The sequence below is a fragment of the Falco punctatus genome (genome assembly GCF_963210335.1).
Source record: "Falco punctatus genome assembly, chromosome: 5".
NCBI lineage: Eukaryota > Metazoa > Chordata > Aves > Falconiformes > Falconidae > Falco > Falco punctatus.
Genome location: NC_137584.1, coordinates 59103536 through 59129727, shown reverse-complemented (window position 1 = coordinate 59129727; position 26192 = coordinate 59103536). Strand labels below are relative to the sequence as shown.

Here is a 26192-nt window from a genome sequence, read left to right as displayed (position 1 = left end):
AAGAAACCAAGGAACTTCTTAATGGAAACTAAGGCTGATGGAGGGAAAATAGTTTGGCACAGGGATAGTTTATATGGGGTGGCAAGGGGAGGAAGAAGAAAATTGAAATTATGTAGTTTGGCAAGCGCCTGTGCCTCCTGGACTCTGAACAAGAGACATTTCCCTCTAGAACACAGGTTTTAAAAGCCTGCTGACATTCTTTAATATTTGTTAAAGTGTTTTCATCCTCCCTCACGCAACAGTTACAGTCTCAAAACCAGAAGAAAACTTGCACATAAGGTGCTTTTAGCTCTCTGATGGAACTACTAACACATGTATATGACATAATGTGATGTATTAGATGTGGTCAATGCTACCTAAAACTCACATACATTTACTTCATACATGCATTTCCCGTATTCCTTAATTGCTTACATTATCTTTCCTGATGGACTATTTTCCCTAAAATAATACTGTAAATTTTAAAATGAGATGGCTACACAAAAAGGAAAGACAGTGAATTCATGGCGTCATTGAGGGCAAGTCTGCAAGAATGCAAGGGAATTTAATAACTATCATTTTCTCTCTGATCTTCTTGATGGCCACAGTTTACGTGCACACACCCCCAGTGCATATATGACTCAGAGCCACCGCAGCATAATCTCATCTTTTCCTCAGGTCATTGCTGGAGAGGTGACATACAGAGTGTATATAAAGATTGAGGGTTGTCATTAGTATGTGGACATACTGCTGGACAATCAGAAGGTCATATAGTACAGGACAAGGAGCAAGGCTATTGTGGCAGTGGTGGTTTAAGGACAGTGGTTTAGGTGACCTGCCTGTTATTACAGTTGGTCAGATTTAACGTCTACATATCAATCCTTTTGCTCCAGGTCAGAGAAGTCATATTGAAATGCTTGGGTTTCACTGGGGCAGCAGTGTGTCACAAAGAAACCTGGGCTGTGACTGTCAGTGCAGCAATGGGCTCAAGGATGTATCAATTCGTCTTCTGTGCTTGCTACAGCAATGGGTTAGGCCTGCTTTAGAAAACTCCAAGGTAGGGATGTTTTGGTTACCCTTTTTCAAACCTATGCAGTAAACCAGAGTATATTTTATGGATTAGGAGACTATTTCTGAAATGCTTGGCTGAGGGTTTACCAAAGGTTCAGTGACATTGAAGTACAATTACACAGTAACCTTATTTCAACAAAGATTATGTAAAAGTTGACATTTTTACTTTAGCCAAATTATATACCAGAGGAAAAAAAAAAAAAAAAAAAAAAAAGCCTTACTTCTTTTTCCTGAGTCCTATATCTGTTGATCACAAGAAGAATTCAGAGTTGAAAGTATATTCATGATGGTCATTCCAAACCATTAATGCTATTTTTCACTGTGAGATATTTTATTCATCAGAGAAAGGAAAAAAAATATATTTTAAAATCTGTTCTCTTTACAAGAAGGGCAAGACAACAGGCTTTTTTCTGTTCCCTTTTCAAATGTTAAGTTAATTTTGTTGCTCTATTTTCAGGAAGAGCAGAGACAATAGCATCCACAATATGATAATTACAATTATCCTCATTCTTACAGTTCTGCAAGTTCTTAGGAGTGATCTGTATCCAGAGAAATAAACTATAACACTTAGTCAGAAAATCTTTTTCCAAAGGAGCTATTTCAAGTTCAGAAACTTCAGTCTGTAAAGAAAAGCACCACAAAATTATCTAATTGTTATGCCACAGATTTCTTTTTCTCAGCTCTTTCATCAGTTTGTTTGCTTGTTTTGTTTTGTAAGAGTACCATTTTCAATCTCTTCTTGTCTTTTCTCCTTGAAGAGTAATACTCATCCACAGCTTGACCTTTTGCCAAAGAGTTTTGTAGTCTATAAACCTATTTCTTTCTCTCCTACTTTCTTCAGAGTGATAGCTCTCTGGGAAATGTATTGCTTCCTTCCTAGGCTATCAAGACTAATCCAGTTGGGGACCTTCACTCCTTACTAAGACATAGAGAAGGTGCTGCAGGCATTTAAAATGGAATGTGCTTCACTCTATTGACAGTTTCTTCGTTTGGCCTGTGGGAATGATCATTGATTTATCTCATTCGATGTTCTGCCTCTGGCAGTGGCTTATTAACACATGATGCCAAAAAAGGAGATCATACATATGGCACCTGAACAATTGGCTTATTGTCAGTGAAGTAGGATGAACTGAGTCTTTCAACCTGAATTGGAATATTTTTTTATTTTTTTTTTCTTAACTTATGTATCTATGACTGCAGCATGCCTGAGAGTCCCTTGTCTGGAGTTCCTTTGTCTGAAATAGAAAATACGAAGAGCTGGCCGTGTTTGGTGACAGGGTATTCTGGAGAAAGCCAGATGTGAGATATATGGTGATTCAAACAGAGTCTATTCTCCATGCAAGGCACAGGGAGTGGGGTGTCTTTGTCAGAGTCCTTTGAGATCACGGCATTGGTATGAAAAGCACTTTTGGCCAATTGCTTTTGAAAGATTACCGATTTCTAGTATCATGTTGAAATTCATCACAGTAGGAGAGATTATAGAAAGGGTGGGTCCAGATCTGTCTTTCTTTGGGATATGCTTAAAGATACAAGGCTTTATCTGTAATAAAATATCTGACCAGAACAAAAATGCTGTTAGATGTTTGCATGCCTGTATTTGAAAACTATTTATTTCAGCTGCACTCAAAAAGATATCCAAAACTAGACTAATAATTTGTGAGCACTACACAAAGTAATCACATATGGATTTTTCTGATTGCAAATTGAAGGTTGATTTATGTTTACATACCAGATTTTGATTTTGGCTTTTTTTCTGTTATTTAATCTTGTCATTTGGGGCCTTTAGGAGATAACATGGCATTGTTTTTTCAAATGCCAGAGCCAGAGGTATTTTTTTTTTTTAGCTGGAGGTTTGTTGTTTGGCTTTTTTTCAGGGGCAAGGAGAGATGGGCTTAGGACTTGACTAATTAAAAGTGATTTGTTTTCATGATCTGGATGTAGCGTTTTGCCAGATGCCGAAGATACCTCTGAGATTCAGGCAGAATTTTGTCGCATCATCCAGGAAATCCTTATCAAAACACAGCTTGGATCTCTGGTGGCACTGGGTGTATGGTTTGATAAGTGAGTCCTATTTTCTTGTTCACACACCAGTCCTTTGTAGCAGAGGGCATTTATTAAGGAAACAGATGGGGAAACATCAGTTATCTTTTCTGCCTTCTGTTTTCTATAAAGGCCTGCAAGACAAGGCAAGCTCAACCAAAACAACTGAAGGCTTCATAGAATAAGTCAGGTAAATCAGGGGAGAATACATTCACTACAGCTCCAGTAGCAGTACAGTTCCTGATAAAATAGTTTTTCATGCAGGTTAGTAAAACACCTCAAATTTTGAAAAGGCATAGACTTTTCTTTTCAAAGAAATTTTGATCCATGAAATTATATGAATATAAGCTGCTGTTCTAAGTATACATGCAACCGGTATAAACCAATTCTGAACAAAGTTTATTTAAAAATTGAGAGCCTCAGAGGCGGTGAACCACGACCTGCAGTTTTTATGGATTTCCACAGAAATGAGCAATAATTACAAAAATCCTAAGAAAATTATCTTTATTCAGAATAACAGAGCAGTACTTTTGGTCCATTAAATATCTTCTGTAGTAGTAGCTCAGGTCTAAGGTGGTTTTGTTTCTCCTGGTTTTATGGTGGGTTGACCTGCGCTTGTTGCCACTTGCCCTGCTGCTCTCACTCCCCTACCTCAACCGGCCTGGGGCAGAAAGTAAGATGAAAAAGGCTCGTGGGTCAAGATAAAGGCAGGGAGATCACTCACCATTTATCATCACGGAGAAAACAGATGCAACTTGGGGGAAAAAATAACTTATTGCCAACTAAAATTTATTTGGATGGTAAGAAAAACTAAACACCCACCACCGCCACCACCCTTTTTCTCAGGCTCAATTTCACTCCTACATTCCCAGCCCCTCTGCCTCCCCACCCCAAGTGGCCCAAAGGGGTGGGCAGTGGGGGGCTGGGGTCAGGCCGCCATAGCTTCTCTCAGCCACGCCTTCCTCTGCACACTGTCCCCCTGCTCCAGCCTGGCCTTTCCAGGGAGTGCATGGGAATCTCTCTTCAGGCACCCAGAGCTCTTCCTCCTGGCCTCACCCTGGGGCTCACAGGACTGCTTCTCACACTTCCCCCCCGTTCCTTACACACGCCTTCTCTAAGCGTCTTGGTGGTGGGGCCGTTGGAGCTGGCAGGAACTGTCTGTGCCTGGCGCAGGGCAGCCCCGGCCGCCCCTCACAGAGGCCACTGGTGCAGGCACCTGGGCACCCAGCACTGGTTTACAAGTAAAATGTGAGTGAATTAACAATACTGAAATGAAAACAACATGACTTAGAGACAATTTCTTTCATCTGGGCTTTGTTCATGGTTGAGCTTCACACTTCTAATAACTATGAGGTTTTTACTTTTGCTCACTAATTATAAATTTCTTAATTTATAGTGTTGAACTAAATAAATAAAAAGGTGATTACCAAAAGCTGAGGTAATTTCTCATAAAAATCCTGAGAAAAGTTATTACGGAAAGTGAATAGTACAGTTTAATATGACTTCTATTTTTTGAGACAGTCTCCTCTGTGTACATGGGTGGAATTACAATAGTTTAATTGGACTCAGTAATCAAATGCTGCCCTAGCAGGTGTTGTGCATTCACACAAACTTGTCTTAGGCAATAGCCCACAAAGCAGGCTATGCAAGGACAACATGGAGTTCCTCAGCTGTGCCTAGTGCCACCAGTGAAGGACATAGCGAGGAGTGCAGTGACATGGGGAAACAGCACAAGTTAAGAAACACAATAAGAAAAACATCATGTCAACATAAACCATAACACCGTAACTCTTTCTTTTTAATAATTTCTCAACACTACCACAAATGTTTGTGCAGAAAAAATTAATTATGTTTTTGTACAGTGTGTGTATATTGGTTTGTATTATTTTTACTATGTTGAGATATCTGATGATGTTATCCCTCAGACAATATCGCTAGGTTGCCTGCTACGGTACTCATGATATCTAGATACAAGTACAGCTATTTTTGATGTTGCTTATCTTAATGACTCAAATGGTTGAAAACCACAGAGAGGATAGGCTCAGATTTATAAATCCATTTTAGACATGTACATAAATAAAGTTTTTTTGCAAATATTAAGTGTTAACCTAGTTCAGCTTACATCTGTGTTCACTGGCTTTAACAGGAAAAAAAGGTTGATTCCCTACCTTATTACTTCTTGTGTCCAGATGTCTGTCTTTTTTAATCACTATCTGTTTGCCATTGGTATCACCGTTGCTTTCCAAGGCAATGAAATTATCCTATCATAGCTACAATAATGCAGTTTATCTGTAGACTTCTGATATCAACTGGATACATACTGCTTTCATCCCTAGTCATTTCCTTTTGTGAATTCACAAAAAGAAGAAAATGCTGTAATCATGGTTTGGAAATCTATTTAAAATAATCTTTTTTTTTTTTTTTTTTTTTTTTTTTTTTGCTTCTAAGAAGATACATCTTGTGTAGCATTATGTAATTGTAGAAGGTCAAGGAGCCTAGAACTCATAGCTACCCGTATCTCAGGGAAACTGTACAGAGTCCTAGATAGTTGATACAGGGAGGAAACTCCCATATCCAACCTGTTTGCCACCATCGCTGTCATAAAAACAAATGGCTCATTCATGTTCTGTGGCCCACAGCAGATTTACTGCTAGTTTAGGTATGGAAAGCTTCAATAGGTGTATAGGAAGATTTACAAGGCTAGTTATCAACAGTCTTGTGTGCCCTGTCCAATACTCATTATTTCAAAGCAGAACACGAATTTCTTAAGCTTAGCATAAACTAATTATAAGCTAATCATCACCTGAAATTGCTACACTTTACTACTAGTACCAACTTCACCTTCAGTTTTATAGCTTAATAAGGTGTAGCATTTTTACTGGCCACCATTTGGTGGTTGGCAGGTGGCTGATGAAGCACGGAGTGGATTTTTCCATCTGCTGTTCTATTCTTCCTATCCAGGCTTCATAGGGTATGTATTTTCTCCTCAAACATTAGACTTTAAGCTTTCAAAAGACTTTTTCTGTCTTGTGCTCCAGCTTGCATGATATTGCACTCATCTGCCATATCTGAATATTTTTTCATTTGAAAATACACTGGTTTGTTCTTATTACAGTGACAGTTTTGAGTGGGATTGTACCCTTTAGCAGTTACCAGATGCATCACTTCTTGGTGTCATGCCAGCTAGTGTTCACCCCATTAAAGGGCTAATTAAAATAAGGAGGTCTTCATATTTTGGATGCTTTTAAAGGATCAGGAACACCATCACTTTAGTAATGTACCTTACAGACTTACATTTTTTCATGGCATACCTTATTAGAGCCTGGTAATAATACAGGTAACTGATGTTTTTTAGAAACAGATAGATGGCTCATTTCTGGTTCTTGATAATGAAAGTGCCACCTAACAGTTGTTTCGGTGCAAGCAAAAGCTATGGTTAGGGCTCTCAGAAGAACTGAGGATGTCAGCTGGAGTATTCAGCTGTTACTTGGGTGAATTTTGGTGGGTCTCTGTCCTCGTTCTTCAGGTCCTTATTTTTACAATGAAGACAGTGGTGTTGCATGTCTTTTTGCAAGAGTCTTTGGATGAAAGGCACAGTAACAGGCTTCCAAATTCATTCATTCATTTATTTATTTAATTAGGCTTACTAATGACCACAGAGGAGCAGAACAATTGAAGAGGAATAGCTGAGTAGGATCAGCACAGCAATTCCTGTCTCAGGATAGATAGAAGTTAGCAGTCCCAAGGGACAGATAAATTCAAACTAGGCCCAAGGTTTCTGTTAGTCTCATTTTACCCACAAATATTCGATTTGTGCCTCAACTTTACCCATCCCCTTTGACCCCCTGTATCTTGACGTGTAAGCAAGTGGAACCTTTTACAGTATTTTTAAAAATATTTGAACTAGTGTTGTTCAACATCAAGACTATATAACATGTGCAATGAGATTAAAATGGAATAATATAGAGTTGTAAATAAAGGAAGTGATTTCATTTTATGCTCTCCTAATTCCTGGTCTTTCCCATTAGCCACTAGAGAGCAGCTTTTTACAGGACCTGAGAAGAGATTACTGTCCTGCAGTGTTACTGAAACATAAAGGGGGGGCATCTCAGAAATAATCACATTTAAAAGTAATTTTCTAAATAAGTTTAGGCAATATGGTTTTAGATTCTGTTGGTTTTGTTCCTGACCCAATTTAAATCTTAACACTTTCAGAAGTCTGAAGGCATAATATTCTGTGACTGAAGCATAAGTATATGTATTCTTGCATGCTGTCAATGGGCATAATTTTTGTATGATTTGTGATTTTGTAGTAATATCATCTCAGTTTAAATACAAAAAAACCCTGTAAGCTGCTTCAAATGGAAGATAAAAAGCCATATTAGATGAGAACAAAAGATCAGCTAAGCACAGAAACTTGCATCTAGCGGCAGCCAGTAGCGGTTGCCTAGTGAACAGAGCAGGACCCTGTAGAGCATAGCCATTCCTTCAGTTTACCCTCTCAGGTTTCAGCAATTGGTAACGATGAGACTTCTTAAACCAAAGGCTATGACCAAACCATCATTTTTAACTGCTGTCAATGGACTAATTTTCTATAAAGTTATCTGAAATATTTATTTATTTTTGTCTAAAACACAAAATCCTGTGGCAGTATTTTTCCCAGTTTCATTATTCACCCTGTGAAAAAATATTTCCTTTTTTTTGTTTTCAGTTTTTCTCATATCATTGCAGATGGCTGCCTATATGGCTAGTACTAGGAGAAATAATAAAAATTGTTTCCTACTTATTCACTTTATATTATCTTTGATTTTTTTTTTTTCATATCCCTGTACAGCTCTCTTTTCTGACTTAAAGACTCCTAACTGGTTTAGTTTGTCCTCAGTAGAAATTTTCCACCATTCTGATCATCCCTGTTACATTTCTTTGTATTTTTCCAGTTCTACTGTGTCTGCTACTGCAAGTGTGTTACTCTCTCCAATAGTGCATGTCTCTGTTTCATTGCCCACTCTTTTGTAATGATTTCTAAACTTTGGGTTTTGTTTATCATGAAACTGACATTTTATGCTAGCCACCTAGAATAATTTTATAATTTCCTGAGGAGTAATGATTAATTTAGAACCATTCATTACATATGTTAAATATTCTTTCCCAGGGAGGTATATAATCTTGCATTTATCAGGAATTTATTTCATCTGCCATTTTGATGCCTAGTAATTCAATGTTGTGATATTCTTTGCAACAATTTACTGTCAATTTTAATGATGTCTTGCAAATTCGGGTAATTAGAAAACTTCAGCACTTTTACACATAACCTCCACTTACAGCCTGCTTTCTTCAGGTTTTCAGTATTGCCAAAGCTTTATGAAAGAACTGGTATACTAGAGAGGTTTGGTCACTGATTTGTAACGTCCTTCAGCAAAAGTAGTGTTGATTCTCCCACAACAAATTATATGCACCAAAATGCTTTCCCAATCTAACCTAATTGTAGTCCGAAGTACAGGAAGAGAAGAAACTGGTTGAATAGCATTTGACAGAATTTACACTCCATCACACTGACTCGTAGGACATTAGCTGGTGTCACCTCTGGTTCCTGATCTGCTTTTACAAGGGTGGAAGAGAAAGTCCAATGTATAAAAATGCTGAAAACTAATATTAACTTTTAAACACTTTTCACCTTACAGATTAAATTGATACAAAATATAATCAGAAACATTTAAATAAGATAGGAAATTAATAATTAGAGCAAGTCAATGAAATCTACAGCTCCAAGTGACTTTGTCTTGAAATTAGGATTGAAATACTGCCTAGGTGTGTTACCCTGAGGTTAAAAGATTTTGTCTGTATCCCATGGGGAATCTGTGGCAGTTTATTCATGGACTGTCAGTTGTATCAATTAATTTAGTAATAATTATAACCTCTTAGATGAAATGGATGGATCGGATTCAGTTTGTCTCACTTGGGCACCTGCACTTTGTCAGATCAGACCCCCCTCTGGAGGCCCTCAGAGACACATTCTTTCATTGAGTACATGAGAAATTTGGTGGAGGTTCTTAAACGTAGAGAGCAGTTAAGCTCCTAAATTATGGAGATTGGAACTCGGTTCTGCTTTCTAAATAGAAGTTATGACTAGGATCAGCCAGTGTCTTCTTTCCTAGCGAAGTAGTGTCATTACTTGGGGAAGGTTTATTTGCTTAGTTGTAAGGGTTTTATGCCCATGTGTGTGCTGAAATCTACTTCTGGGAAGGGGATGAAGGAATGAACTTGATCACAGTTCATCAACATTTGCCACAGCAGGAAAGGCAGTTTTACCTAGGGGAGGGCATTATGCAGGAAGCAGTTGTTCCTACCTGAGTTTCTCACAAAGCAAGAACATGAACATCACTTCAAAAATATCAGACATTGACAAGCACTGGCAGCCCTCAGCAGAAAGCTGCTGGTGCTTTGGTTAGTTACCCGCAATACAAAGGTGGCTTTACCCTGGAGTTTTACTTTTTGGCATGATTTTCTTTGTATAGTGAGATAAATTAAGGGAAAATTTGATGACTCCTGTTTTTTTCTTTGTATTTTCCCAAATATGCACAAGCTTTATCCATTCCTTCTTCTCTCCAGTGTAGAAGTACTTGTCAATATCAGGACATTTTGAATGGGTGTTGATCCCTTCCTTTCCTTGGCTGCAATAACAGAGCCGCAGGGGTGAAAGGGGTTGACTCTGCGTTGGTTATTTTTTACTGCTCAGAGAGAAGGCAGTTATTAACATAAGGTCCTTTTCCACCTAACTGTACTGTTTGCCAGGGAGGTCAGTTGCCTGCATCTTCCTTGTAAATGCAGTTCTAATCAGTATGTCATCAGGCTAGAGATAAACCACAGAGTAAACCATTACCCTAGCCAAAACAGTGCCATGCAAAACAAAGCAGGAACCAGCAGATGCAGCAGTCATCTAGTAAAGGTATGCTCTTGCTTTAGCAGAGAAGCAGCACACACAATATTATCAGATTATCTTACCTTGAATTAAAAATACCTTCTCTAGAGAGGTTACCTATATCAGGAAGAAATGGGCAAACATTTGGTGTTATGTAAACGCTGGGGTTTTTTACCTGTTGTTTCATTAATAATAGGAGTCCACTTAAAAAAGACATTGTCATTACCCTCAAATAATTGTATTAAAAGCTACTGTCTAGCAAGGGTTAGAAAGTCAGTAGACATGCATCATTTAAAACACTGACTAATATAGTTATAGAAAAAAAGTTCTGCTTTTGATTTTTCACAATCTTATGTAAAATAGCATATGGTTTGAAATTGAACTGAGCACTGTTAGCCTTCCTCTGCTAGTCTAATCCACACAAAATTGGTCAAATATAATTATAAACACCTCTTTTTTGACAAGTCATGATTGGATAGATGATTGGGTTTTGTATAATTCGAGCAGGTCATTTACTAACAAGACAGGGCATTAATATGGCTAGATTTAAGCTGCTAACTTAAAATTGTCAGTTTGGGTTGGTAGGTTGGGGTTTTTTTGTTGGTTTTTTTTTGGCTTTTTTTTTTTTTTTTTTTTTTTTTTTTTTGCTAGGCACTGTAGAAGAGTCTGGCTCAGGCAATGTAATTTGCCTTTCATAGTCTACCACAAGGCTCATGATTATTTCTTACAACAAAATATTCAGTGCAACAAATTAGTAGATTCTGCTATGTTGGTTGGGCTGCATTCCAATTCCTGCCTTAGTGATGCTGGCTGCCTTCAGTACTGCCAGCACAATAATTATTGCTGAGTTTTCTAGACCTCATCAAACCAGCAAGGTGATCACCCCCTTGGAACAGCTGGGGATATGAGGTATGGAAAAGTGGAAAGAAATTGCTGCAACTCTGTGCTATCATGCCAGCAAGTGCCACTTGAATGATGGCAGCTATTGGCAGGGGTAGGGCTCTGCTGAAGGAGAGCTTGCAGCATTTCCAGATTATAGCTTTTGCTGCTTCCAAGGAGAATTGCTGTGGGCACTGAATTAAAGAAAGCAAATTGGAAGGTGGGGAAAATGAAGATCTGAAGGTAAATGCAGAAGGGGAGATGATGATTTCTGTCAATAAAGTCATTTTTGTTTTACTGTATGTGATTGCCTCTTTTAAAAAGAAAAAAAAATTCCACAAACTCTATCATGTCAGCTATGCAGGTTTGTTTGGCAGCCCTCTCCAGCATTTGTCACATAATAAAGGTACCAACCAAAACCCGATGTTATTCTTGTTCCAGCACAGAGAAGTATACTACTATTTATTAGTATTTTACCATATGAAGTACAGAAGCAAAGTTAAGTCTTATTATAGATATTTATCAATATTGTCATCATCAAAATACCTGCTGAGAGACTGCTACTGTACTTGAGTGCATATTTAGGATGAAAAATGGGTTTAATCCAGGACACTCAATATTAACCTTTAAACAAAATAAACACTCAGTAAAAATAAGAGTGTAGCCACAAAATCGTTGATGTAAATTATCACTGTGTAAATAAAAAAAAAAATTATTGACTTCAGTAAACATTTATGCAAATAAGAGAGCCCATTATATCCCTCTTTAGAATCTCTGTTTTCTTTGCTGTTTCTCCCTTTTGTTTGAACATTTTAATTTGATCCAACTACATTTTCTTTTATAGAAAATCTGCTCACATAGAAGTGGAATATTTTGACACCATTCTCATCACTGGGATAAAGTGGCATCTATTAGTGCTATGGAATATGGCAAGCATTCATCATGTGTGTTTAGTCTTTTGCCAGAGCTTTGCAGCTATCCTTTTCCTTGTCCCTCACATTTTAAACTTCTCAGTCTTAACAGTCTGGGAGTAGGGCTTTGTGATACACTATCTCTTAAGCCGTGACTTTATTATAGTACTCCATTTTTCATTATTTTTTACCTTGTAGGTTGATAAAGCCTGGCTGCAAATAGATAATATTTCGGAAACAATGTACTTAAGATAAGGAGATATTTGTATGTGTACATGAATTGGCATACTAAAAAGATGCATACAGTCAGCATACGGTATTAGTGCATTACTCATTACAGACTAGCTTTTTATTCATTACTTTTGTCATCCGGGCTAGGGAAAAGGAATAGCTAGTCTGCCTGTTAGTTTTATTATAGCTTTAATGTTGGAAGAGGCAAGAGAATGAGACTGGAATCTGTACTGCTTACTTATATCACAGTTCTTTCCAGGGGTGGGTGATGGGTTTTATATTTCTTTATATTTATATATGTATATATATAAATATATATATTTATTTAAAACGGAAAGCTATGGGCCCCACTTATTTAAACATATTATTTCATAAAACCAGAAGAGCGTTGTGTTTTCCTTGACATGTTTAATGGGATCTTTTTGAAGGCAGTGTCTGACTGACTCAATCTAGCTGTCCACAGGGACTGGAAGAGGGACCCCTACCCCAATTGCCCAATGGCCTAGGGTTTTCCTGTAATGACTATGACAGCGTAGTGTTTCATGTGCCACCTTTTTATTTTTTTTTTAATATAATCATGTTGCAAAGCAGATTGAATAAAAATGGTGAAATATTGCGAATTGCTGCAAATTGGCTGGCTCTGATCAACAGTTCTTTAATTGAATCAACAGTCTTGAACTAGCTTATGAGAATACTCCATTTTCTTCACAAAATAAGTTTTTGCCCTTAGGACAGAAATTTCTGTTTGTGAAACTGGGGTGTAGAACACAATTGTTGTTCCCTAGATGTGGTTATATTTAAAGGTGCTGGACTTGGGTCACTGGGCATCTGGAAGATGTGATCTGAGACCTTGTGCTTGTACCTGTGACTCTGGTGCAGACAACAGATGACAAGTTTGACTTTTAAGGATGTCATGTTGCAGAGAACATGCTTGCTGCCTTCAGCAGCACTACTTGGAGTTCCCTAAGGACTAATGCCTTTATACACAGGTAATAGGCAAAGTTTAGCAGCTAGAAACTTTTCTGGCTATAACCAATGCAAATGATCTCTCTTCCATAAAGCAGTCTACATAGTTGAAATGGGTTTTTTTCAGGTTATGCCAAGACATGAAAATATAGTAGGTACTTCACATATTTTATATAAGAATAATGACTATTCTAGCAGGAGCATCTTAAGACAGAGATTTCTTTAAGGTCAGAGTCAGCATCCTGCTTAGCCAGGTTTAGTTGTGGAATGAGTGACTACAAAGCAAGGAGCCCTCTGTGCCTTACAGTTCTGACATGGATTAGTTCTCTTTCTTGCTTTATGGACACTCTTACATGGCTGAATGCAAATAAAATCATATTCATCATAGTGGCTAGATTAGCTATTTTCATTTGATATAATCCTCTGATACCAAATGCCCAGCTGATGTGATAGTGAGTGATTCTGCCAATACCTCTCAAAATTATAGAGCTAATGAGGCTTCTTACAGGTGTGACTTTCCTGCTGAGGAGTAGAGACTAACTTTTTGTTGTTAGAAGGTATTTTTTTCAGGTATTAGGCCATATCCTATTTTTGGCTGAAGAAACATACGCAGAAGATAGTTTCATTACCTCAAGTTTAGATACCCTAGATACAACCTCTTGTCAACTCCATAACAACATTATCATATCTTTGTTGAGTTTACAAAATACATTGTAATCTGAATCACTGTGTAGAAACTAGTTGTATCTTTGTGAATGAAAGTGTGACCTGTTTTATTGTCAAATATTTCCATAAAGACAGAAACAGTTTGAAAGTATTAGATAAGGCTAATCTTTCTGAATGCTCTCTGAATGCATGATTTTGCCTTCAGGTTTCTTTACTGCAGGGAAATTATAAAATATTGTGCAATTATAAAATATTATTGAAGCTTAATTCAAAAGTATTTTTATATTCAGAACTGGCTCAAGGCTTCTCAGCAGCATCAGTGAAATTGAATTTTGCCACCTTAAAAATGAGGTGTGGGAGCCAGGGCTTTGATGCTTTTCCCAGAAGAAGGGTGCAAAGGAAGAAGAGAGACAGGAATAGAGGTAGGGCAGAAAGGTGGAAGGGAACCCCTGAGAGATTGGTCTTGATCTTCCCATTGTCAATGGCAGAATGAGAAAAGGGAGTCAAGCATGTTGGTAGTGTTTAAAATTATTCCCACCAGTGGTCACTAACCCATCTATCATGATCCCTCCTTTGGCCACAGTCACAGCTAGCCTGTCTTTGCAGACCTTTGACATAAAGTAAAAAGAGTTTTAAAAAAAGTAAAATAGGCATCAAGCCCAAGACCATCCTCATGACCTATCTGACTTTGTACCAGGTGGTCATATGAAGCTAACAATGCAGAGCGCTGCCTCCGGTAAGCACTAGGTTCCCAATGTGTTTGAGTGCTTTTGTTAATCCTTGATCCTATCTTAAGCTTGCACCAGTAAATTGGCACAGCTTTCACAGCAGGGTCCTGTAGCTGGGACAGGCTCTGTGTTGCTGTACTGCTTCCACACCTGAGCTGGCATGCAAAGAGATGTCTGACCTGCACTCTAGATTCAGAAGCGCTTTGGGAAGATACAGCCCTTACATTTCTACCCCTGTGATACAGGCCTGCATTCTCTAAATCTGGCCTTCTAAAAGTAAAAATCACATCTAAGCAGATATATTAAACTGTTCTTGTATATTCTATCTTCTGTGACAAATGCTTTATTAATAGAGGTGGTTGTTTTGGGGGTGAGTTGGATTTTGGGTTTGTGGGGTTTTTTTGGTGTGTGTGGTGCAGCTCATCTGATTTTGAATGTTCCTTAAAAACACATAAGCAGTTTTTAGTAAATGCTTATTGCGCTCCTAGCTGGGACCTAACAGCTGAGTATTTTGTGTTATAACATCTCAGTTTTAAGGTAAAAATGAACCTCATAACTTGACCCAATTTATTAGTCTGAGTCTGAACCACTTTTGTGCACACTCAATCCTTATCTTCTTCATTTTGGTCAAGTGCAACTATATCATTAGAATAATGCAAACATTGTTATTGCAAGTGTTCATGAACAGGAAATAAAATACTTTTCAGGGATTAAAAATCTTAGTACCTCTAAGTTTTTATTACTTAAGTTCATCACATAGCTGAAATACTGATTTCATATTTAGCCTTGTGGGTAGAACAGTTTACGTGAGACTGATTTTACAAATTTTCTTTCAGGCATGTGAAAGAATGTGGTTCTGATACATATCTATGTCTTGTTATTGTTGGCCAGCCAGAAACAAGAAACTCTGTGGTCTTAAAACATACACACACAAAAAATTTGCTGTTAACATGATGTTAAGATTTGTGATCTAAGTTGTAATATGAACTTAAGACCCTAACCCATTCAAGCTAGTCATTGGGATCAAGTGTGCAGTTGTATAGAACCTTGCTCTGAAGCCAAATGAATGAACTGAAATACTATTCTGGTATCAAGAGTATTGAAATCTACTACACCTCACAAATTCTCATTTTTTGTTGTTTAGTTATTAGCAAAGGTGAATTTGGTCTTGTACAATACAAAACCCTTAGACATCTGAGGTACAATTATCTCTACAGCTTTGTGTAGCTATATAAAATTTTGCCATGAATTCAGGTCTTTGCTCTAGGTTTCAAAATTTTACATACCTTAAGTGCAGGGCTTATTTAATCAGTTTTTTATTATTATTCTAGCAATATGGTTCCTATAAGGTTATTCTAAAAATAGTTTTAGGAAGCAATATTAAAAATACCAAATAATTCACTTTAAGATTAGGGACTTCATTTTTTTCCCTATCATTTATCTGTTTCATCAATATTGGTGTTTCATAATATTTGTGGAGAAAGTACGTTGCAAGAACAGAACTTGTTGATCAAGCGTTTTGCCATCAATTTCCTCATTTTTTCTGCTTGCTCACGCAGGAGCTGATTCTTTCAGGGAAGTACTTGGAAGACAGGGTTTTGATTTTGTTATTGTTTGAGTCACTGAGTTTTCATGTATGTATGGTGGAGTATAAATGTTTATAAATTGGGAATATAATACCCTGAAGATATATTCAGTGCACAGTAAATCATTTTTATTTAAACCAACTGTCAGCTTCACCAGTTCAGCTTTGGCTAGAATCTTTCTTATTTTCATGTCATGAGTAATAATAACTGAAGTGTCATTTAGATAACAGTTCTGCTTCTCTTTGCTAAATAACAGAAAACCTACTGTGGAAAGATTGTATTTACTATTTTTTTATTATTACTATTTTCAGTTAGAGAAGGCATCAGCTGAGACTTAGAATACACTCTGTACCCACGGAGAGTCCTGATGTCCTCAGTAGGTCACAGCAGAAATCTACTTGTACACGATATGATGCAGGGATGTGGTCCTACACAGGATTTGTAAGAACTATGATTACCTTCTTATCAATTGCAGAGAAGGCCTATTCCTTCTCTCAGCAGCATCCAACGGATTAAGGACAGGGGCTTAGTATTATATATGTGATACCTTTAAGGAACCAATGGACAAGTGTAAACTAATTCCCTCTTGATTTTAACTTGAATTACCTGTGCTTGTGATGGTTTTTATTAGCTGTGCTGAGAACACCGTTGTATCTACAGTATTTTACAGAACTTCATTTTAGTTTTGCCTTTCTTCTTACAAAAAGAATTCAAACCTTTTTTTCTTTCCCTGCTGTTTTGCAGTAAAGGACTTGACTCATATGTGCATGCACCCTTGCAGATTCTTAGGTGTATTTTGTATGTATTTGACTTTCAAAGGATTGGGTTTTCTGCTGGGTAACTGTGGAGAAGCTGTTGAGTAACTGGGCCCTCTATCTCAAGATAGTATCTGAAATGTTAATGAAAAATTAAATTAATCTAAGTAGTAGCATAAATATATGATTCCGGCCTCAAAATTACTGAAGTGCTGGGGGAGGGTTTGCTGGAGGTATTGTATGTGATGCAGGTAGGCTTTAGCATTAGAATTCTTTTATAAGCCACAGGCCCCAAATACTTGCGTTTATTGGTCTCTTTAACTTTCTATTCCATGGAACCAAGTACTGAAAATAATTTAAAAACTATATATCTAACTTTAAAACACAAGCAAATTATTAGAAGCTGTGGGAATTTGATGCAACACAATTGAGCTGAGGGGACTTAATGAGTTACTGGTTAGAGCTTAATTTCTATAGCTCATTCTTAGCCTGTACCAGCCATGAAATAAACCATGGTTGCTTAATTCTCCTTCACTGTGATTTAAGCTAATGCTCTTCCTTTGGAGTGAACTGAGAGCCTGCTGCTGTGACTGAGCTGGTGAGTCCCTCAGTTGATGTGACCCTGCCCCAGGCTCCAGCGTACTGAGTGCCTCTGTGTCCTGCAGGGTGTCCAAGGGCCCTGGCTGGCGGGGGTTGTACATGGTTGTGTGTGCGCGCGCCTGTGTGCACTTTATTTTAACAATGCAAATTTTGATTCCATGTCATTGTGAAATAGTCGTGGTTGAGTTTCTTCTCAAGGAGCTTTCTGAGGAAAGGCACTTTGTCATTTTCCATTTTGGAGTATGTGTTATAAATCATCTTTTGACTGGTTTCTCCTTTGTGGTTCCTGACTGAAATTTTAGTCCAATCATATACTTTAAGAATCATCTCAAAATGGGTTTCTTTATCCTCTGGAAATTCAATTCTTAGATCCCTCAAGGTCAGTAACACTGTTAACCTATTAACAACCAACATCTGACAAGAATCTGGAAATAGCTTGAGCTATTCCAACTTGATAGTATACAGGCTGGTTTTATTTTGTATTTATTTTTAAGACAGCAGAAGTCTGGAAAAATATGCATTAGTAGAAATGGTTCACTGTAATTACACTTAACTCATCTATAATTTTACAGTGTTTACATAAAACAATCTTTCTATGATATTTTACTTATTTGGAAGCCTAGGACAGTTATGTGGTAGTCGTCTATTTTCTAACATTAAGAACTGATGCCACATAACCTTACATTTTAGGTTCACCACATTATTAAAATAGAGTTGAACTAAAACATATTTTCTCTTTTCTTAACTTCGTGTACTTTTTCTTCCAAAGCATCCATTTTTTCTTTTCTATTCTCATTTTAAACTTTTTTCCAGAAGAAGAAGAAAGAACACAGACAGTTCTTTATCTGTTTCTAGACTTCGAAGATTAATAATTCTTTGTCAGCCCTTTCGTTTCTCTCTGTAATGTCCTTGAAACATCATTAAACATTTGATGCTGGTGGATATGATTTGGAGAAATAAGTGCAGTTGTTTAATCAAAAAAATTAAGTTTTTGAGGTAAAGGGGAAAGAAAATCTTTCAAAAACAGGTATATATTTTTCTCCTGTTATGTAAAGAAATCCCTTATGACTCTAGCATCTGTGGAAGAGGAGGAGCTACATAATACTGTTTTTAATAGATTTTGTCAGCACTTTGTCCTATTTTTTGTTTTTCCCCTTTTTAGAAACACAGACCCAATGAGATATTTTTATTTATTTTTTTTTTCTTAGTGACTGCATGAAAAAAGTCCATATTATTTTTCCGGGGGATTGTGGATTGTTTTTATTTTCTCTTCACTTTCATCTCTTCAGGAAGTGGGAATGAAGTTCGAGTTCTGTCCTACATTTTCCATTTGATAAATCTGTGATGCACCTTGCTGTGGTAGTCTGATCTAAGGAATAGCAGCTGTATTTCCACAGCATTTTATCTCTGCACAACCTACCAGAATGCTGCTATTTCATATATCCAGCAGTTCCCACTCACAGCTGATTCCTTGGAGTGACAGGAGAAAGTCTAATAGCAAGTCTGCCTGTGGCAAAGGTGAGGTAGATACACAGGGACAGAGCTGGTGCAGACTTGTTTCCTTGTTCTGCACAGCCAATATTTTACCCACTGCTTTGTGTGCCATGTTTTCTGGTAGGTCCCCCTGCCAGAGGTTTCAACTTGGCCACAAAAAATGAGGGAGTGGTTACTTGGTACTGAAGAAATTGCTAGTCATTAAAAAGAAAAAAAAAAACACAAAAAACCCCAAAAAAACCCAAAAGTACATTGGTCTGTGGGAAGTGAAGATTTGGACAGAAGTAACTGTTTATCCAGCATAGCCCCATAAGTAAGTTTTGGTGCAACTACTGCATCCTTCACCAAAACAAAAATAAAACAAAACAAAATGAAATGTTCTTGCTGCATGATACGCAGTTTCCTTTTAACCTAAAGCTGTAGCAGGAATATTAGGTTTTCTACTTTTTAATGTAATTAACTACCGTGCTGCAATTTCCCTCTAAAATTGGCATACTTAACTGTATGATTTCCTACTGGTTGAATGATTTGTGTCATCCCATGTATTTTTTTGCGCACTGAATCCCTACTTGTACAGTCTAGACTCCTTTTGCTATGGCTTTGCTATTTGCATTTACTCCTTGTCCAGCTGATGGAAGTAAGAGCTCTGTGCTCAGAGTAAGCATTTTCCCTTTGTTACCTGTTTAACAGCACCTAAGGTGTAGCAGGACTTTTTCTGGTACCTCTAATAGACTTCACACAGACCTACATAATACTGCTTTATGCCACATGTTGGTCTTTTTTTATGTACATGACTATGTCAGTAATAAAGGAAATATTTCTTAATGGTAAACTTAGAAGCACAGGCAGTCTGAGTTCTAATGAAGTTCCTAATACAGCTTAGCTTTCCTTTTCTTTCTTCAGCACATTGTCACCATTACAATGTAATGTCTTGGGATTCTGGGAACTCTTCTATGATGTTGCTTTGCTAGGGAGAATTGTAGGATAGCTCAGATAAATTCATTAAGATCTTGGGTGATTTAGGACCAGAATCTCTTTCCATCAATAAATATATAAAATAAAATAGTAAGCAAAATACCAAGACTGGTTATAAGCTGGATGCATTGTGTGAAAGGAATCTTTGTAGCAGAGAGGAAATCAGTGGTTGACATAAACCCCTGAACTTTCAAATTCAAAACAATCCCAACTTAAATTTCAACAAATGCCAGTTAGTTCTACATAATTAACACTCTTTACGTTCACAGTGCTGGTGTAAGTGTAGGCTGTCTTTTTAATGGCAAATTTTCTTACTTAATTTAAAAATGAAAGTGTTGTTGTGGCCGTGGACTGTGGCATGAAAATTGAAAAAAATCTCCCATAGCTATACGATGCAAAAACAGTCATGAACAGTAGTTAATTATTCATTTAGTACTTGATCTCAAAAGGTATTATTTTTTAAATTAATGAAGTGTGTGGCAGGTACACCTAATTCAATTAATCCACAGTGTAGTATAAACTGAGTAAATAGTCACCTGTCATTTAATGAAACTTTACAAAGAAACAGCCTGTTTCTTCTTTCTCTGTTTTGTGTGTGTGATGTTGGCATTGCTGTTGTCATAACTATTGTTATTATTGTATTTTTATTATATTTTTATTATTCACATTTCCATGAAACTCATCTATTCACCGTTCCAGTTAGTGAAATCGTTGATGTCAAAGAAATTCCTTACCCTTTCTGTCTAAATTCACTTCACCATTACATTGCCTTCTATCATTCACATCAATATTATTTTCATCAAAACGTGCCATTCTGCCTGTGGGTTGGGGTGCAGTTCTGTATTTTGACACAATATCCTAACACCAGTTAAGAGACACCTACTATCTAAATTCTGAAACTATTTCTAATGATACTGTTAGAAATGCAAGTTTTCTGCTTTCTGATCTATCTGCTTGGTATGGTATTGCTTGAAAACAGTCATCAACAAATGAGATTGTTCCTTAATTCACTTTTTTAAATTAAGTATCTGGAGAGTTGGGTTTATACTTCAGTGCTTATACTTCAGCTGATGTTTGTGACAGTGGGAGGAGGTAAACCTCCCGGTATTATTAGAATCTGTCATTATTAGTAGAACTAGGTCAAAAAGTTGCATGCATTTGGTTACAGGTAGAAGCCCACTGACAGGATAGCTGGGGATAGGAGGAGAAAAACCCAAAAGGTAGGGAAATAATGGAAGCAAAGAGACAGAATTAGGTTGAGGGATGCTATTGTGATGGAAGCAAAGTAGATGAGAAGGTGTCATAAGCCTGCCACTTATTTTCAGCACCTATACTCTAGAACATTATAACATTTGCTGGTCTATATAACAAAATGATTTGTGTTTCTTCTCCTGAAAACGTACCATCCTAGTGAACAGTTTAGTATCTCCGTAGAATTGCTCACATGAATATTTTAGCTAACTGAATATAACTCAATAAACTGTCAGTGAGAAATGCAGCTTTCATTAAAACAAGAAGGTGAAACATTGCAAACTCATTTCATTTTACTGCTGACTGAAGTATTTTTTTTAACTCGGGGCAATTATCTTGGGTATGGGAAGGGGAAATGCCCTAGTAGATGTTTTCTGTTCTGTTCTAATCTATTTATGCTTTTCCTTTCTAATTATAGGTTTCTGTGCTCGAGAGGCAGATATTTGACTTCCTTGGTTATCAGTGGGCACCCATCCTGTCAAATTTTATACACATTATAATAGTCATACTTGGCTTATTTGGAACCATCCAGTACAGACCTCGTTACATTACGGGAGTGAGTATTTAATTTTATTATTTTACTTACTTATTTTGATGTGCATGTAAAAAAAACCCCCAAAAATATCAAAACCAAAAAAGTATTCCAAACTATATTGCTTATAATCAAATAATAATCTTAGCTTCGTTTAACTTTCTTCTGTAATATTTTACATTTACTTATTATGATTTTGAGACACCTGCAATATTTAAGTGGTAACAACATATAAAAGTTGAAAGTCAATGTGATCACAAACAACATGACAATATGAACTTTCAAGAAGTGAAGTCAGTTTAAGGAGTTACATCATCCTCAGAATTACAGGGATTTAGAGCTGGAATAAATGCTAGCCATAACTTTCCTAGATACACTGGACCTCCCCAAGAGATCCAAGATTTATTATAGTTATTCATTATTGTTATTAACCATCATTGCTAGAGTGCCTATCTGTTTTGTATAACCCTCTTAGAAATTATAGTCCAAGTAAAAATTAAGTATGAGAAAATGGTAAGAAATACAGTTATGGACTGAGGGCTCCAGCATAACAGTGAGACAATTTTTATCCATTTCTTTTCCTTATTCAGCTGCCCCTTATACACAGACTCAGCATTGCTGTACTCACTGGTACAATATAATATGAATGAAATTCTCGGTTCATACTCTGGGTTTGTTTTTTCCCCATTTGTAGGTCTATAAAGACAGAATAACTCTGAAAGCCATTGTTCAGAACAACTTTTAGAAGTAGATTTGCATAACTATTTCTATCAAAATTAACTGCTAATTCAGTTAAAGCTTGTATTATATTTTTCAAAGACAGGCAGCAGTCAAAAAAATTTGCCTGTACACAAATATATTTTCATGTCAAATGAACATAACTCCACTGACCCTGTACCCACTTCTGCAAAGCCTGTTTCCTCTTATGCTGTTCCCTCATATACCAGTAATCACTCAGGAGACAGAAAGGTTTTGCTTGTACCCCTGTGCTACCACCCATATTGCCATGGTGTGATGCTAGTAGTAATACATTAACATTAGTGCCTGTGTTTCTACCTCTGATTTCCTATATGCAGAAAATGTGTCCACGTGTATAGTGTCTTTATGCATGCACAATTTAATATATTCCAAAGCATATATTATCAACATTGAAAAATATATTGCAAGCCTTAAATATTTACAGTGTTTCCTTCAAGTCACAACTCTGGGGGACAGGTGAATATGGAGATTTCTTCTACCATTTCTGGTGCATTGACCAGTACAAAAGGCTGGGTGGGGGTGGGGAATAAAATTCAAGGAAGTGTCAGTTCAATAAAAAGAGTTAAATGTTCCATCCTAAGACTATTCCAAGGCATAAAAACAAGCACGAGCATAAAATGCTTAGCTGAGCTAAACAAAAAAGCTAGATTTAAATGGCATTTTCAAGAGGAGTACAGAAAATTACCTGCTACAATGATGAGTGCATTGTGAATGGGGAGGAATACCACCCTTATAAATATATACCATTCACGTGAGTTTCTTGATGATATGGTTTGTGCCACACCATCCTACTCATTTTCACACATATCTTTTCTTAGAGCTCCCCCTCAGTCTCACTGTGTAGTCCATCTGGCTTTATGATTTTGCCTCCCTGCATCCTCTCACTGAATTGGATCGAACCAATCTAAAATCAAATTATATTGCTCAAGTTTTATAATGGACACCTGAATCTGCCATCTATCACAGACTGCTTAGATATGGAAATGATGAAACATTCATCCTTCTTTAGTTGGATCAGCAAAGGAGTGCTGTGATTTTTTAATTTCTGTTTGGAGAGTATCTGAAATCAGGATGAGCAAAATGGTACTGGTCACTGGAGGGAGAGATAAGGGAACTACATCCTTTTATTCAGTTTTACAGGGCCCAGAATAGGCACCTTGTTGAAGCTGGGTAAAACTTTGTGTTGTCAAGTTCAAAGGCAAGAAGAAAGACAACAGCCTATAAGCCTGCAAGGGTGTAGCTATGAGGTTTTCAGGTTAGTGGATGTAAATACTCAGACTTCAATAGATTCTGCAAGGGTCAATCTGTCTTGAGTGGACTCTATAGGACCCTTAATCCACAATCACATTAGTACCTCAAGTATAGCTTGCTTCAACAATAAATTTCCTTTTTACTGTTGCATACTTCATAAAGGGTATCACAAAAATGTTTTCCAGAGGTTGTGAATCATAGGTTAAAGAGAGCAGGGAGGTTTTAATGTGAGATTTAAAGAAATGATTCAGTGCTTTAGAGAGAAGAGGAAATAAGTTTTAGACAGATGGGACACCACAAGTGAAAGTATGTCCCTGAACTCACAAGAGTCACAGTGAAGTTTAGAAGTGGGTGAGGGGAAAGCGTGACTATGTGGTTTCAGGTCTTGAAAACAGTTCAGATTACATGGGATACAGGATTTGTGGTGGACAAAGAGGACAGAAAATTGAAGTTTAATATCAGCAGAGGGTTTAATTTCAATATTGGTTTGGCAAAAATACATTCATTTTTGCCTGTAAACCTAAACCATTAACCAATAAATGAGCAATTGATGCAGGAGGTGAAACATCTTCTCTGAGGGTGGAAATAAGTGTCCTTTTAAAGATGTCTTTTAAAAAGATAATGATTAAGCAAGACATATTTTAGTGAAAACAATAACGATAAAAGGACTGCTTAACAGCAATATGCTGGAACAGAGAATAAGGATTTCAGTAGGAACAAAGGTTAGCCAGTGTAATGACAGATGTAAATATGTTTTTTAGCACTGTTGTCATAGAATTCCTGAATGCAAATGCCTGAGAGGTAATAACAATGCAAATTATTAAGGGTTCTGGAAAGAAACAATCTTATTCACTTGGCTGGGGCTCTGCCTGGAGGCTCAGTTTCTCCCCATTACTTCTACAGAGGGATTCCAGCTGTGCTGATATGCCCATCGTATATTCCTCACTGCTATGCATTACTAGTCACCTGACTAATTTAGTGACCTTCTGCAATGGAGTAACTGCATCAGTAGACAAGGGAAGACCTATGGATGTAATCTATCTAGACTTCTGTAAGGCTTTTGATACGGTCCCCCACAACATTCTGGCTGCTAAATTGGAGAGATATGGGTTTGACAGGTGGATTGTTAGATGGATAAGGAAGTGGCTGGATGGACACATCCCAAATTATACTCAATGGCTCAATGTACAAGTGGAAGCCAGCAATGAGTGGTGTCCCCTAGGGGTCTGTACTGGGACCAATAGTATTTAATACCTTCATCAACAACATAGACAGTGAGATTGAGTGCACCTTCAGCAAGTTTATAGATGACACTCAGCTGAGTAGTGCAGGTGATTCACTGGAGGGAAGGAATGCCATCCAGAAGGACCTGAACAGTCTTGAGGGGTGGGGCCATATGAACCTCATGAAGTTCAGTAAGGTGAAATGTAAAAACCTGCACCTTGGTCAGGGCAACCCCTGATATCAATACAGACTGAGGGATGAATAGTTTGAGAGCAGCCCTGCAAAGAAGCACTTGGGGGTACTGGTGGATGAAAAGCTGGACATGAGCCAGCAATGGACATGAGCCTGCAACCCAAAAAGCCAACCATATCCTGGGCTGCATAAAAAGAAGTATGACCAGCAGGTTGAGGTGGGTGATTCTTCCCCAGTAGTCAACTCTTCTGAGACCCCACCTGGAGTACTCTGTCCAGCTCTAGGTCCCACAGTACAAGGACATCGTGGACCTGTTAAAGCAGGTCCAGAGGAGGACCATGAAAACAGTTAGAGGGATGGAACACCTCTTCTATAAAGGCTGAGAGAGTTAGCATTGTTGAGCCTAGAGAGCTGAAGGCTCTAGGAAGACCTTGTTGCAGCCTTTCAATATATAAAGGACTTACAAGAAAGATGGAGAAAGACTTTTTACCAGAGCCTGTAGTGACAGGACAATAGACAACAGGTTTAAACTGAGTTGGTAAGTTTAAATTGAACATAAGGAAGAAAACTCTTACAATGAGGATGGCAAGACACTGGAACAGGTTGCCCAGAGAAGTTGTGGATTCCCCATCCTTGGAAGTATTCAAGGTCAGGTTGGATGAGGCTTTGTGAAACCTGATCTAGTGAAAGATATCCCTGCACATGGCAGAGGGGTTGGACTAGATGATCTTTAAAGGTGCCTTCTGACCAAACCATTCTGTGATTCTATGATTCTATGAAATAAAAAGAGTAAGGAAATGGCACTGATGACTTCGTGGTTTTTGGTTCCTGCATTAAGAAGAACCTTGGCAATCTCATTGTAATATTGTCTTAAAATTTTTAGAAAGCATTCTCAGAATATACAAGGACAAAAAGTCCCATTTGTACTGAATGTTATTCTTTCCTCCAAACAGAGGAATCCACCTGAAAAATCAAGCCCACCTTATGGTTCTTCACTGCCACAGAGGTAGCACTACAAAATTAAGTACTTTGTTTCTTTACTGCCATGGAAAAAAATATAAAGGAATGTCTAGTGGAACTTAACAGTGACATGGACAGATAGAGAAAAACTGTGAATTATGAAATATAAGAATTTGACAAAAATCATGTCTGGGAGGTAGATTCAATTGTAATTTTCAATGCT

At 37.4% G+C, this 26192-nt stretch overlaps 1 protein-coding gene across 2 annotated transcripts in view; it reads left to right on the top strand.

The window, feature by feature from the left end:
• Positions 1 to 26192, top strand: part of NKAIN2 (sodium/potassium transporting ATPase interacting 2) — a 577207-nt gene that overhangs the window by 241350 nt on the left and 309665 nt on the right. For both annotated transcript variants that reach the window (XM_080389968.1, XM_080389969.1), the window contains exon 2: positions 21470 to 21607. In XM_080389968.1, coding sequence (XP_080246094.1) covers positions 21470 to 21607 — 138 coding nt within the window. The remainder of the gene's footprint in view (positions 1 to 21469; positions 21608 to 26192) is intronic.